The sequence below is a fragment of the Ursus maritimus genome, unplaced genomic scaffold (genome assembly GCF_017311325.1).
Source record: "Ursus maritimus isolate PB19 unplaced genomic scaffold, ASM1731132v1 scaffold_20, whole genome shotgun sequence".
NCBI classification, from domain to species: Eukaryota; Metazoa; Chordata; class Mammalia; order Carnivora; family Ursidae; genus Ursus; species Ursus maritimus.
In genome coordinates this window covers 49004408-49018761 of record NW_024424453.1, presented here as the reverse complement: position 1 = coordinate 49018761, position 14354 = coordinate 49004408, and the positions used below count along the sequence as shown (strand labels likewise).

Here is a 14354-nt window from a genome sequence, read left to right as displayed (position 1 = left end):
GGGCCCCTTGCTTTCTTAACCCACGGATGAAAGGGAAAATAATCTCCCAAGTGAATCTTCTTCTATAAGGTAAAATGGCAGCAAATGAATATTATAATGTTATGTCATTGGGAAATATAGGAGTACTATGTTAACACTCTTCCATAGGTCAGCTCACTGATGGATTTCAATCCAATGATGGCCATGATGGCCATGATATCTCCTCATGATGAAGCCCTCCCCAAGAGCAAAGCAGGGACTGCTGAAAACTCAACCCTCTTCCTATCGCCCTTTCTCCTCAGATCCCCCTTCCTTCTAACCTGATAAGGACTCCTTTATGTGATGCCCCCAGGAGACTACTTATGCCACCCTTACGGCTTCACCGATCCCCTTTCTTGTGCTGATCTGAGAGCACTGGTGAATAAGCAGGAGGCTCTTTTGATTAGCTGGTTGCTAGAGAATGGGATGGGAACAGGTAAGGGAGAAGGGAGGAGACGACAAGGGGTATTTTTACTTGAAGCTATTTTTCTGATTGGCAGTTTGACAGGTAACAAGTATATCTGCCTTCACGGTTGCCTAGGAGGCTTCAACTTGCAAAAGGGTTGCCATTTTGCACACATCTGGAAAATCATCCCTGTCAGCAGAGGGCTGGGGAGGTTTACCTTTTCACCTAAGTGAGATTATTTCAAGACTCTCTTGTCCAGGCACTCAGCCTTTTGTGTTCTGTGCCTTGCATAGGTTACAAAATGAAACAGCAGCTAATGAAGTCATTGCAAGCATCCAAAACTACTTCAAGTCCCAGCCCTTTGATTTTAGGGGTGCTCAAATCATTTCTGGGCAAGAGGAAGGGATATATGGATGGATTACAGCCAACTATTTAATGGGAAATTTCCTGGAGGTGTGTGAAAACAAATGCATGGTTTTTAATCTTGCTATTTATCTCATCCCCTGTGGGTGGCCACTTAAAGTAGAGGTGCATGCTGACAGGGGCATCTGTCTGGTGTCATCCCTATCATATAAAGCATTAAGGAAACACCTATGGAACAATAGCTAAGAAAAGACACATATAGTTGGGGCAAAAACATTGCATCATAAGCAGGACCAAGTGCACAGAAGAGAGGGAGTATCATCATTTTACTAACCAATAAGAAATTGGAGGTGGGAGGATCTAAATCTAAAGCCACTGGGTCTTTTGAAGGGTAGCTGAACCCTTCCCAAAGCCCCACAGTGCTCTGAAATTTCTGGAGCCCTCAGGCTTCCCAACATATCCTGTGTCCCCAGGTCCCTTACACTGCAGTCCCCACATGCCCTGCCCCTTGTTCAAAGGAAAGCCAACTCCGAGAGATAATCACCATGTTACAGAGGGCATAAACCCTCTGTATCTTGCCCAAGACCTATTTTGTTCCCCCTCAAATATATTCTTAAATTTTAATTAATTGTCAACAATTAAAATGTTGGAAATTTCACATAAAAATCCACATATCTAGCTTGTCCTGACCCCCACACCCCCCAAAAATTGGAAGCACTGGTAACAATGGACTCACATTCTGCATGACAACAACTAACTGGAACAGAGTGTAGCTCATGTAGTCCCCCATTTGCCACAGTCCCCACTGTTCCCTGTTGTCTACACCTAATCTGCTTCACTCATTTATGTTGCCTGCCCAGCCTCTGAAAGCACTTGAGTTCATCACCCTTGAAATAAAGGAGAGATTTGACCCCCGAAGGTTCCCTGTGTCATACTTCTTAGCAATAAGAGATGGGTCATGGGTGGAGAGCCCTGGGCAAACAGAGATGGTGCCTCTCGACTTTTCTCTTGCTTCCTTTTTCCACTGTGCAGAAGAACCTGTGGCATATGTGGGTGCATCCAAATGGAGTGGAGACCACAGGCGCCCTGGATTTAGGGGGTGCCTCCACCCAAATATCCTTTGCCGCTGAAGAGAAGGTAGGGCTGAACACCAGCAGCATCATGAAAGTGTCCCTGTACGGCTATGTGTACACACTCTACACACATAGCTTCCAGTGCTACGGTCGGAACGAGGCTGAGAAGAGGTTTCTGGCAATACTCCTTCAGGTACCTAAGCCGGGGTGGGGTGGTAGGGAGGACAGCAGGTACTCCGTTGGGGAACTTGAGGGGAGGGGGCCTTGGTTTCTGGGGTCTGTCCTTGCCACTCCAATTAGAATGTGGATAGAAACGAGAGCACGTTCCAGTTTACTCATGGGGGGCCCAAGCGCTCTCTCTCTCTCTCTCTCTCTGTTGTATTGACCACTTCCGGTGAATTTGAGTCAGAAGTCTAGGGAAATTCCAGGACACCAGATGCTTTGTAAATGATTCAAGACCTAGGATCTCTTTATGGATACAAACTGTTTTAAACCAATAGCTAAATAAACCTGGGAATTTTGTGACTCCCCTGAGTGTAGACAAAATAATAAAAGTGGTCCCAGGAGAAATACTTGCTGACAGGGGAGAGGACCGAGCCTTCCCTGGGCTCAGCCTCCTTTTAGAGGGGCCTACATTAGGCAGATTTGATGCCCTTTACATGGTGGGATTTTGGAGTAACAGAATTCCATCACATTGGTCAGTAATTCACATGGTAACTGTTCCATGGCACTGATGGGTAGTTCAGGCATCAGCTGGAAGGCTGTCACTAAGGTCAACTCAGTGTTAGTGTGCTGTGTGTCAGCAAACACAGGCTCCCTGGATGAGACCCTAGACCCCAAACTCCAGTGTTTAGGGGACACCCATCTTAGCCATGCACGGCTGAGAAGGGAAAATGAAGATGAAGGAAAGGGACTTTGATCTCCTAGAGGGGCATGAGGCCAACCAGAGGCCACAGATCCTGACTTCTGGTGAGAACCAGGGGCAGGGGACAAGGGCTGGGTCGGCCTGTGAACATAGTAGACACGGCACCATAGGTTAACCCCACACACACACCTACTTCGGCAATTGAGGAAGGAAGTAGTATTCCCCCAGCCACTAGCCAGTGGGAAAAATAGTCTGGCTCACCAAAGTGCCATCAGCAAAAGGGACATCTTCAGACCCCTGCATTTACCGAGTAGTCATGCAGGTGTGAGAATTCATCCTCCAGATCTGGCCTGCTCCCCAGATCTCTTTGAGCCTCACAGGAAAGGTTGGAGCCTCAGGCAGGCATTGTTGGGAGAGGCTGAGCAATGCCTGGGAAGGACAGAGTGGGGGACCCTGCAGGCAGCCTTTGGAGCTCAAGAGACCCAATACCCACCCCAGACTCACACCACCCCCACTTGGCCAAACCAAACCCCACAGGGAACCCTCCACTAAGCACCACTCCTCCCCACATGCTCACTAACGTACATCAGCCAACATGCTTCTTTCCAGGACAGAAGTTCTCGAAACACCTCTTTTCTTCATCTCTTTTTATTTCTAGCAATGCTTAATGCCCCCACTCCAGCTCTAGTCCTGACAGGATGGAGGTCAGGGTCTCCTCTGAACTTGAAACAGGAGAAAGGAGCAGGTGAAATCACCCTTTTCACAGGGTGAGTGAAGGTCAGAGAAGCTAACCTCTTAAATTTGGCTGGCCCTGGGGAATGTTTGTGTGTGTGATTTTTATTTTTATAATGTTTATTAAAGAATGACTATCCAAGAATCTATGGTAGAGAAACAAATACTCCACCTGTCTGAGGTCTCATTTGGGTTTGAACATGTAGGTCTCAAGGTGTGAGCCCAGGCCTGGGGACAGAAGGGGGAGACCCCAGCCTCTACTGTGGCCAGTCAGCTCAGAGAACAGGGGCAAGCTCTCCAATTTGCCTGGTAATCTCTGGATGCCTGAGAGGGTGGCTCTGCCCTCAAAGCTTTCTGACTCAGGTAAGGGAAGGATCCAGGTGTGCCAAGGATCACCGACAAACGCACGTCCAGACCTGCCTGACCAGTACTTTCATGTGCCAAATACGTGTTGCCAAGCCCCGACTTAGAAGGTTCACAAAGGTGACTGCATCACGAACACTGGCTGAGTAAATTCCACCAGTCTAGGTCTGGTTTCCTCATCTGAGAACAATACCTGAATATAAGCCTTGCAAACTGTTTTCTTATGAACAAGCCTCCAGTTGCCCCAGGGCTGGAGTCTCAGCCTGTTGGATGCTAGGGACGTGCATTCACTGTCCTTATTCCTCTCTTTAAGAAAGTTCTTTCTTTTGTTTTTAAAGTAAGACACATTGAACAAAAAAATTTAGAAAAGTAGACATAAAAAATATAAATAATAAAACAAAACAAAAAAACCCTAGAATTAACCACCTTAAACATACTGTTGCATTTGCTTCCAGTTTTTTTTTTTCAGGTGCAAATATGTGTATTTACAAATTTGGCTTCATATGGTATATATAGTTTTATATCCAGCTTTTTCTTTAACCTAACAATATATCATGAGCAGTTTCCTGTGTTGTTCAATATCCTTTCAAATTATTATTTTTATGGACACATAATATTCCAAGTACCATTATTTAAAAAGAAAAACTGTATTGCTCATTTTGTTATAAAAGAAAGTACATTTTTATTGTAAAAATGTCAAACTATGCAAAAAAACGTATTAAAGTATAAATGAAAGAATCTCTTTCCAATCCTATTCATCAAATGTCTTCACTGTTCACAGCTTGATACATCATGCTCTTGACTTTCCAGATCAAAATCTAACTTTTTTTTTTAAGATTTTATTTATTTATTTGACAGAGACAGCCAGCGAGAGAGGCAACACAACCAGGGGGAGTGGGAGTTGAAGAAGCAGACTCCTAGCAGAGGAGCCTGATGTGGGGCTCGATCCCAGAACGCCTGGATCACGCCCTGAGCCGAAGGCAGACGCTTAACGACTGCGCCACCCAGGCGCCCCCTAACTTATTTTTTTTACCCTTTAGTACTTCACAATTTGTCAACTGTTCCTATCCTTTTTAAAAAAAAAAAAGATTTTATTTATTTATTTATTTGACAGAGACAGCCAGTGAGAGAGGGAACACAAGCAGGGGGAGTGGGAGAGGAAGAAGCAGGCTCCCAGCAGAGAAGCCTGATGTGGGGCTCGATCCCATAACGCCGGGATCACGCCCTGAGCCGAAGGCAGACGCTTAACGACTGCGCCACCCAGGCGCCCCAACTGTTCCTATCTTGATGGACACCAGGCTGTCCTATTTTTGCAGCAATAATAATCCAATAAAGCCTCTTGTGCATATAACCTTATGAATTAGTGATTTTGCTTCTGTAGGATAGAATCGAAAGATAGGTGTATTTTTTATATAATTGGGCAAATAGGCAGTCTTCCAACAAAATTAAAAACCATCTAGATTCCCATCAACGAAGTTGTGATGACTTTTTGCATTCTGATAATTTCAGGGATTCTAAGGCATTCCACTAGTAAGTCCTTGGATAAGGAGACTCTGTTTCTGGATTTCCTCTTCTATTCATCCATTTTTCAATTCTTGAACCAACTATTCTAGTTGCAGTAGTTTGTTTTTCTAGTCTCAGACATTTATTCTGAACTTCAAAATCATTTTAAGTAGTAATAGAAAGGAAATTTTTTTTCATTGAGATTATGATTGCTGTTGCATTGACTGAAAATTAATTTGGTAAAAAATTGGCTTATCGATGATATTATGAATTCCTGTACAGAATTATAAAATATCCTTCCAATTATTTAGTTCTTGGTTTGTATCCTTCAGTAAGACATAGTTTTCATTAGCGGTCCTGTACCTTCCTTTTAAAGTAGTTTCCTGGTGTGTTCTTTTAATAGTTCCCATCACTATTAAGGATAGTTCCTATCACTATTTTCCATTTTTGATGAGATTTACTCTAAGACCAAGTTATGCTGCAGTTTTCCAGTGGACTTTTGTGTTCTCAAGCCCAGTGGTTGACCTTTTAGGGCCAGTGCCGTGCAAACAGTAAGTTCAGGGGAGATTTGTTGAATGTTGAGGGCCTGAGCAACTTGGACCATCAGCAAATTACATTTGAAGAATGCCATCACAATTACTCAAACTCCAAAAAGAGCATAGAAATAATCTTTAGGGTCGCCTGGGTAGCCAGTCAGTTAGGCATCTGCTTTCGGCTCAGGTCATGATCCCAGGATGGGATCATGAACCCAAGTTGGGCTCTCTGCTCCGTGGCCTGCTTCTCCCTTTGTCGCACCCCCCCACCGTCATGCTCACCCACACACTCTCTTGCTCTCAAATAAATAAATAGAATCTTTTTTTTTAAAGAAATCATCTTTACTGAGCTTCCTCTATGTCCCAAGTCAGAAATAATTGGTATTATCTTGCTTCTTCTCCAGGCCAAGCCAGAAATAATTTATTTCATTTTAATTACTTAAAAAGTATATCAGATTTGGAGGGGGAAATTAAATAACCAGTTGATTCATTTCTTTTTTTTTCCTCCTTTAAACCAATATTTCAGCCATAGGGTGACCCTGTGTGACATGTTACAAATTAGACATAACAATTTTTTGAAAATCATGGATTTTTCTCATACCACTGAAGCAGAAAGGAGCCTGTTTGCTCCCTCCAAAGACTCAGTTATATTAAGATCTTCTGGAAGACACTCATTAGAGTTACATTGGATGAGTATTGGATTTCTGTAGGCTTATGTGTGGAGTCCTGTCACTGGCCTTTGTTAAATGATTGCATTACTTTGTTGTGTATCTCAATTTCCTACATCAGTAAATTGGAAAAGTTAGAATAAATATTGTCTGAGTCAAGACTTTATGGCAGGAGATACTTCGGTGCCTTTGAAATTGGACAGTGTTCAAATCCAATTCCTTAGAAAAGGGGGTCCATAAATAGAATCAAACACACTTTGGAATTTAGCATGAGAAGAATATTTTTCACCAGTAGATAAAATATTGGATAGTCATTTGAAAAAAGTAAAGTCAGGTTCTCTACTACAATCTTTACACCAAATAAATTACAAATGGATCAAAGATTTATATGTAACAAGGATATTTGCTGCAGCATTGTTTATAATGGCAGAATGATTGGAAACCATCTTAATATTCATATTCATATTCCTTATCTAAGGAATCTCCTGTATAAGTTATTTGTACAGTGGAGTGCTATGCAGCTACTAAAAAGAAGAGGCCATTCTCTGTGTACAATGGGAAAGATGTGAAAGGTATATTTTGAAGTAAGAAAAGCAAGGGACATAACTGTGCATAGAGTACTACCATGTATAGTTTTTAGAAAAAGGAAGAGGGAGGAGAAGAAAAGATATTTGCATAGGCATGCAAGAAGTATCTCCGGCAGGAAATTACAAAAACTGGCAATAGTGGTTGCTTCTAGAAGTAGTTGGGAGGGAACCTTAATTTTCATAATATATTTATTTGTAACCTTTTGGATTACTTTGTTAGGTGGCTAGGTAATGTTCTATTCAAAATGATCAGTTAATCTAAACATACCTTGTTTTCCCATCCAAATGGATTTCATAAAACCTGCTTCCCTGGACTGTCTTAAGGGGTGGGTCAGATAATGTGAGTGAGAGCCTGGCATCATGCCTGGTGCAGGATAACTGTTCACCCACCCCCACTGGAGTTCTCAAGACAACCTGGGAGTTGCCTTCAAGTGCACCCTACACAAAAATGGCACGTTTTCCATCCATGTCTCTCTTGGCACGGGAGGGTAGCAATAGTGAGGATTTGCAAGAGGGAAACACTTCTGCCCTCCACAAAAGAGTGGTTTCTGACACCTCCCTCTTGTACCTACAGAATTCTCCCATCAAAACCAATATCATCAACCCTTGTTACCCGCGGAATTATGTCACCACCCTCACTGGGGGCTACATATTTGACAGCCTGTGCACAGCAGACCTGAGGCCTGTAAATTATGACCCTGATGACATCATCACTTTTGAAGGAACTGGGGACCCATCAGTGTGTAGGGAAAAGGTGGCTTTCCTGTTTGACTTCAAAGCTTGCCATGACCAAGAAGCCTGTTCCTTTGATGGGGTTTATCAGCCAAAAGTTAAAGGGGCATTTGTGGTAAGAGCAAAAACCACCAAAAAATTCCCTTGTTCCCCCGTGAAGATGTAGCTCTCACCTTTCTGTTTCTCTTCTGTTGCCCTGTTTTCCCACTTCCTTGTTCCCCCCCTGAAAGCTCCATAATAGATCCTGTTCTGAGAACTGACTTCCTTCTCCGTGACCCCCTTCCAGGCCTTTGCAGGATTCTACTACACTGCCAGTGCTTTCAATCTTTCAGGGAGTTTTTCCCTGAATGCCTTCAACTCAAGCACCTGGGATTTCTGCTCAGAGAGCTGGAGTCAGGTCAGTATTTAAAGGAAAAGGGGCAGCATCCGTACAAAACAGTGAGCAGAGCCGAGTATATTCCATTTGTTTGCATGTGTGCCAGTGTTCCGAGTTTGTACTTTACGCCTTTCTCCTTTCCACACATCCACTAAATGGGGTAATAAGGGAGCCTACCTCATACCTGCATTGTGGATCAATGATCTGACCATAGGCACAATGGTTACAACAGCATGTGGTATACCCCATACTGCATAGGGGTATTTTCATTATGATATGATACAATTGGATTATTTTATGGTGATGGTATTATGAAATTCTAGGTGATGAGATTCTTTAAAATGTGTTCTGAAACATGCATTTTCAAACGTGCCTGCCTCATCTGTTTGGAACCTCCTCTTCAGCTCCCGCTGCTGCTCCCCAGGTTCGATGAGGTGTATGCCCGTTCCTACTGCTTCTCAGCCCACTATATCTACCACTTGCTCGTGAATGGATACAGATTCACCGAGGAGACCTGGCCCCAAATACATTTTAAAAAAGAAGTAAGTCAAGGCACAGGTTGTTTTCTACTCTTCCTCTCAAAAGCTTTATGTATATAGATGCGGAAGAAATGTAGATGTTAAGAGGGTTTTGGTGATTTCAGTTTGCTGAGGGGAAGCTGAAGAGACTTTAATCCCTTGTGAGCTTTCCAGAAAAGATGGTGGAGAATTGAGAGGAGGTGTCACTGGAGAACCTTCCACATGGGTGAGGGATCAGAGGCCAAGAGCTCACAGACCCTGAGCTCTGCGAGCACAGGACCTGCTTCATTATCTTCACATTCCTAGCATTCAGCACAGGAACGAGAACCTAGAAGGTGTTTACTAAATGTTTGTTGAGTGTATAAATAAATATTTTAAGGATCAGACTTTTTATCCAGAAAAGAAGCTTAAAATAGAGCAGTGATTCTTTAAGAGGCTAGTAACTACCTGCTCTCCATTTTACACAGATGTCAGGGTGACAGAGAGTATTAGGGATTTACAGCAGCACGAAGGAAGAACTTCTCTTGGAATGTGCCTGAGGTCCCTGTATTTTCTGTCGAGTGTCCAGGATGGCCTGAAGCTGGAATCCCAGCTATCACCAGGTGGCTGTTTGGCTTGTCACCCTCCAGACCTTGTTTCCAGGCAGGACTCAGCCTCGCTGATATGTTCACCCAGCACTGTGTTCCCCAGGTTCGGGGAGAATTTTCTCATTTCAGGAATAGCTGATATAAAGCCTGGAGTCAGTCTGTTTGATATTAGCTTTAGCAATAATTAGATTAAAACGATCAATAGCCAGCATTAGGCCTGTGACTGTCTACTTCTGCATAAATAAAATTGAGTCATCTACAAAAAGATGAGGCTTTCTGGAGACATATAAAGACTCTTGGTGGCATGCACTCTCTAAGCTTTGCTTCTAATGAATCTAATTAGCAGGAAAGTACATTATGAGAAAGCAATGTCCCCTTGGATACCAGTTTGGATGGATACAGAATTCCAGCTTTCAAATCCCTTTCCTTTATTCATAAAGATGTTTTTATACAGCCAAATTAGTATTCAAACATGAAGGCATAAAAAGACTTAGAAGATTTCCTACACAAAGACGTCAAAAATATTTTTGGAGGAAAAAATCAAATAAAAAGAGAAATAGGAAATGTTATAAAAATACAGGCAGGAAGAATAAATGATGTGGTGGCTTAAAATGTATATTTAAAAAAAGAAAAAAGAAAACTTACACCAAAGAAAAGTAAGAGTCCATCCATAACAACCCAAAATTCAAATATAGCTAATATCCAGTGTGAAGAGAGCAGGGCAAGGGTCGTAAGAGTGGCCTAAAATTCTCATCCTGTAAAGGCAGAATTTATTTACATATCATTTTTAAGGCAAGAAAGGAAAAAATATAGAAAGAGGAAAATAGCACTAATTGAAAATTTTAAACTAAGATATTAGAAAGAAGTAGTCCAAATACATCAATAATCACAATAATCATAAATGGACTAAACCTACCAGTTAGAAGACAGATATTGTCAGATTGGATTATTAAAAATCAAGCACATGTTGTTTGTAAGAGAAACCCTTAGGTGTTAAGCAAAAGGACATGGAAAGTTTGAAAATTAAAAAAAAAAATTTAGGGACACCTGGATGGATCAGTCAGTTAAGCATCTGCCTTTGGCTCAGGTCATGATCCAGGGTCTTAGAATCGAGCCCCACATCAGGCTCTCTGCTCGGTGGGAAACCTGCTTCTCCCTCTCCCGCTCCCCCTGCTTGTGCTCTCTTGCTCTCTGTCAAATAAATAAACAAAATCTTTAAAAAAAAATAAAATAAAAATACAATAAAAAATAAAAAAATTCGACTATCAGGCAAATACTACCCAAAAGAAAACAGTATAGCTAATTTCTAAAAATTTCAGTACAGCTATTTAATATCTGACCAAATAGTCTTTAAAATAAGGAGGATCATTCAAGATACAGAGGATTGCAACATAATGATATAGAGTTCCTTCTGAAAATTACAGATTTGAAACTTTTTTTGTATCTAATAAAACAGCCTAAAAACATGGAAACAAAAAAATGATGGAACTAACGTAAGAAATTGACAAAGTCTATTTCCTATTTAGACTGACCCCCAGTGCTTAGAAACTGATCCTGGATTCAGTAAACTGCTCGTTACCCTCTTTTTTTTAGCCACAGACACTTCTGTACCGGACAGTAGAAAAACTCCCACTGTTGTTAACTGTGTCATCATCCCAGTGACGAGGCTGTGAGGACGGTTTTCTCCAAAGTGCTAAGGGTTGGGCCCTCGAGGCTTTGTGGTCTCAGTGACCTGGATTCTAGCCCAGTCTCTGCAGTGTCTGAACTTGGGAAGGTCCTTTGACCTTAGGCCGCAGTTTCTGGTGGGTGTTTCATGAGGATGACAGTGTGTATGTGTGTAATTCCTGCCTTGAACCCTACCCTGAGAACTAAACCATCTTTCTACCATACAGGTGGGGAACAGCAGCATAGCCTGGTCTCTGGGCTACATGCTCAGCCTGACCAACCAGATCCCAGCTGAAAGCCGCCTGATCCGCCTGCCCATGGACCCACCTGCCTTTATGGGCATCCTTGCCTTCTTCACAGCAGTAGCCTTGCTGTGTCTGGCATTTCTTTTGTACCTGTATGCTTCATCCAGGAAGCAGAGGCGCTCCCAGCATGCCTTCGACCACACAGTGGATTCTGAGTGAGCCTTGTGAAGCAGCTCCTGGAGCCTGAGGGCTGCCCAGAACCAGCCTGCAGAGCACCGGACAATGCAAGCGAAATGTCCATCTTCAGGAAATGCAACTAAAGTCAAATACGTAGGTCATGTGCCTCTCCGAGACTGATTTATGCCAAAGCACCTCTTGGGGAGTACCCCAACCATTCTGGGTACGTTGCTCCTCCAAAGACCCTACCACCCACTCGCTGACCTATTGGGGAACTGAGGAGAGATAAGCCATCAATGTCAGGCTCTTTATTCCAAGTGCCCTAGAGGAACATCAAGTTGAGAATATGACATTTTGATGTTGAAGAGTTGACCTCCTCAGGGCTCAGTTTGCATTTTTTCTTCCTCAGAAACGCAGTATGCCTCCTGGCAAGTTTGGAAGCTGGCAGGCGCCCATTAAGCATTTAACACAGTTTTAGATATGTTGCATTATGGCTTTCTCCGATTGATTCTTAACTAAGACTTGGCAATCCCATAAACATTGAGCTCCCTCAGACTAGTAGAATACAGTATCTGGGGGAGAAGATTCCTTTACCCCAAGGACAGTGGCCATGGCCAGGCTCTGTCATAGGGCAGAACCTGAAGGACAGAGACATACAGAAAATCTCCCCGGAAACTGCAGTCCATTTCCAGAGTGGGATTCCCACTCAGCCTACTAGTCGGTAGATTGCAGCCTGTGCGTATGTCTTCATTCTCGCCTGCCCTTCACGTGGCGGGGTCCTCCTATAAAACATTTACTCCTGGTGAGGCCATCACATAACAGATCTTTTTGCCTTTGCTAGGCTTTTGCTTAGGGCTGTTTCTCCACTGACAGCGTGGTGTGTATGTTTCGCCCACTGTTCCCACAAGTGTACTTGATGCTGTCCTGAGATAGCCTTGCTTACCACTTTCCTCATAGGATGAGAAAGAGCTCCAGCAAGTCCAATGGTGACAAACTAAAAATCAGCATTATTTCAGATTGTTGTTGGTTACCTGAATATGGAATAAAGGACTCTTGTTTTGACTTGAAATGTGTGTGTTTGTTACCTTGCAAACAGTACTTTTTCTCCTAAGGACCCAAGGTAATATTTAAGAGAGGAAGTTCTTAAAATGAGGAAAAATTCCTTAGGAAATCTTTCCTAGTGAACTAAGAAAATTATGCATTAACATCACCTTTATTCCAGAGAAGTCAAAGCACTTCACTTTGATAAAACTTTGGCTCCTTGAGATAACTGAATCAAACATTTCTGTATCTTCTTTGACATTCAAAACTTCTGTGAGGCTACAACCTGCCACTCAGATCTTGATTCCCACCCAGAATGGCTACTCCCTTCCCAAAACGTACCTTTGCTCCCACAATTCTTCCTACCCTGCCTTTGGTCATCCTCCCAAACATCCATATAACGCATATTTCTGAGGGCCTAATTTAGCTCTGCTTCTTCCACAAAGCTTTCCTTACACACAACACACACACACACACACACACACACACACACACACACACACTATGATCTACTGGACCACTTTTTAAAAACTAGTTAGGAATACATATATACATACTAGTTAGGTAAATTCTTATATTATTTATCTTGTGTGTGCATATGGCTTATTTCTAAAATAGACAGTAGGCTACTTAAGGGCAAATCCCTTTTGAATCCCATTCATCACTCATTCATTCAACAAAATTCTAAGAAATACCTACTGTGGACCTAACACCTTGCCAGGTGTGATCTTGGATTTGGATAAGTGCTGTAAATATAATATACTCAACCTACTTGTTGATTGATGTTATTTTCATAAAGGACAGAAGGGTGGGCAATAAAGTATGGAGATATCAGATAAAAATAGCATCCAAATCACCAAGAGTTTGCATGAAAAAACGGATATGTCTGTGCAGGAAAGAGGGCCAAGATTCCATGAAGGCAAGTCATAGTCAGTGTTTCTAGCTGATTTGGGAATTTGGAATAAGCTGATGAAGTATTTTGGGTTCTCTAACATATACATCAAAGAATTCTTACCAAATGGACCATCATGAAATCTGCAGTCCAAGTAACATATCTAGTAAGACTATGGTAAGCCGGAGTCCAACATGGTCCCTGTCACCTTGCCTCCTAGTGTTACTCGGGGAAAGTATGTTGTTACATGGCAAAAGGGATTTGCAAGTGTAATCACTAATCAGTTGACCTTAAAAGGGAGAGATTATCCAGGTAGGCTTTTTCTCCTCACGTGAACTCTTTAAAGGCAGAGTGTTTGCTCCAGAAGTCAGAGAGATTCAAAGCATGAGAAGGATTTGCAGTGCTGTTGCTAACTTGAAGATGGAGGAGGCCAGGCAAGAGAGAATCCGAGAGCAGCATCTAGGAACTAACAGCAACCCTTGGCTGACAGCCTGCAACAAAACAGGGGCCTCAGTCCTACAACTGCAAGCAACTATGTTCTGCCAGCAACTTACATAAACTTGAAAGCATAGTTCCCCAGAACTTCCAGTTAAGAGCTCCACCAGATTAAGCACATCGATTTCTGCCTTTTGAGATCTAAGCAGAGAACCCAGTTGAGCCCACCCAGATATCTGACTTATAGAACTGGAACGTAATACATGGGTGTTGCTTGAGGCCACTAAGTTTATGGCAATTTGTTACACAGACAATAGAAAATTAATACTACAGAACCCAGGCCCCAAGACTCCAACCAAAACAAGCACTTACATTTGAAATATGAGTAAAAATAAAGGTGATTAGGTATCAAAAATTGTGTCTATTCCTTACAATGACCATGCAGGAAAGGCATGGGCTCAGAGATAAAATAACATGCCAGCATCACCCAGCTAGTAAGCGTTTTTGGAGGTGGAAACTGTGAGTTGAGATTCTGGTCTAGTTAAATCTAAAGTCCGTTATGTCTGCCACATTTC

The 14354-nt window shown here is 42.5% G+C and overlaps 1 protein-coding gene across 1 annotated transcript in view; it reads left to right on the top strand.

Moving 5' to 3' along the window:
- ENTPD3 (ectonucleoside triphosphate diphosphohydrolase 3) overlaps positions 1-12480 on the top strand; it is a 33317-nt gene extending 20837 nt beyond the window's left edge. The window contains exons 6-11 of the mRNA XM_040636933.1: positions 718-877; positions 1820-2053; positions 7686-7958; positions 8130-8240; positions 8624-8761; positions 11217-12480. Of these exons, the coding sequence (XP_040492867.1) occupies positions 718-877; positions 1820-2053; positions 7686-7958; positions 8130-8240; positions 8624-8761; positions 11217-11453 (1153 nt within the window). The 3' untranslated portion in view covers positions 11454-12480. The remainder of the gene's footprint in view (positions 1-717; positions 878-1819; positions 2054-7685; positions 7959-8129; positions 8241-8623; positions 8762-11216) is intronic.
- The last annotated feature ends 1874 nt before the right edge of the window (positions 12481-14354 follow it).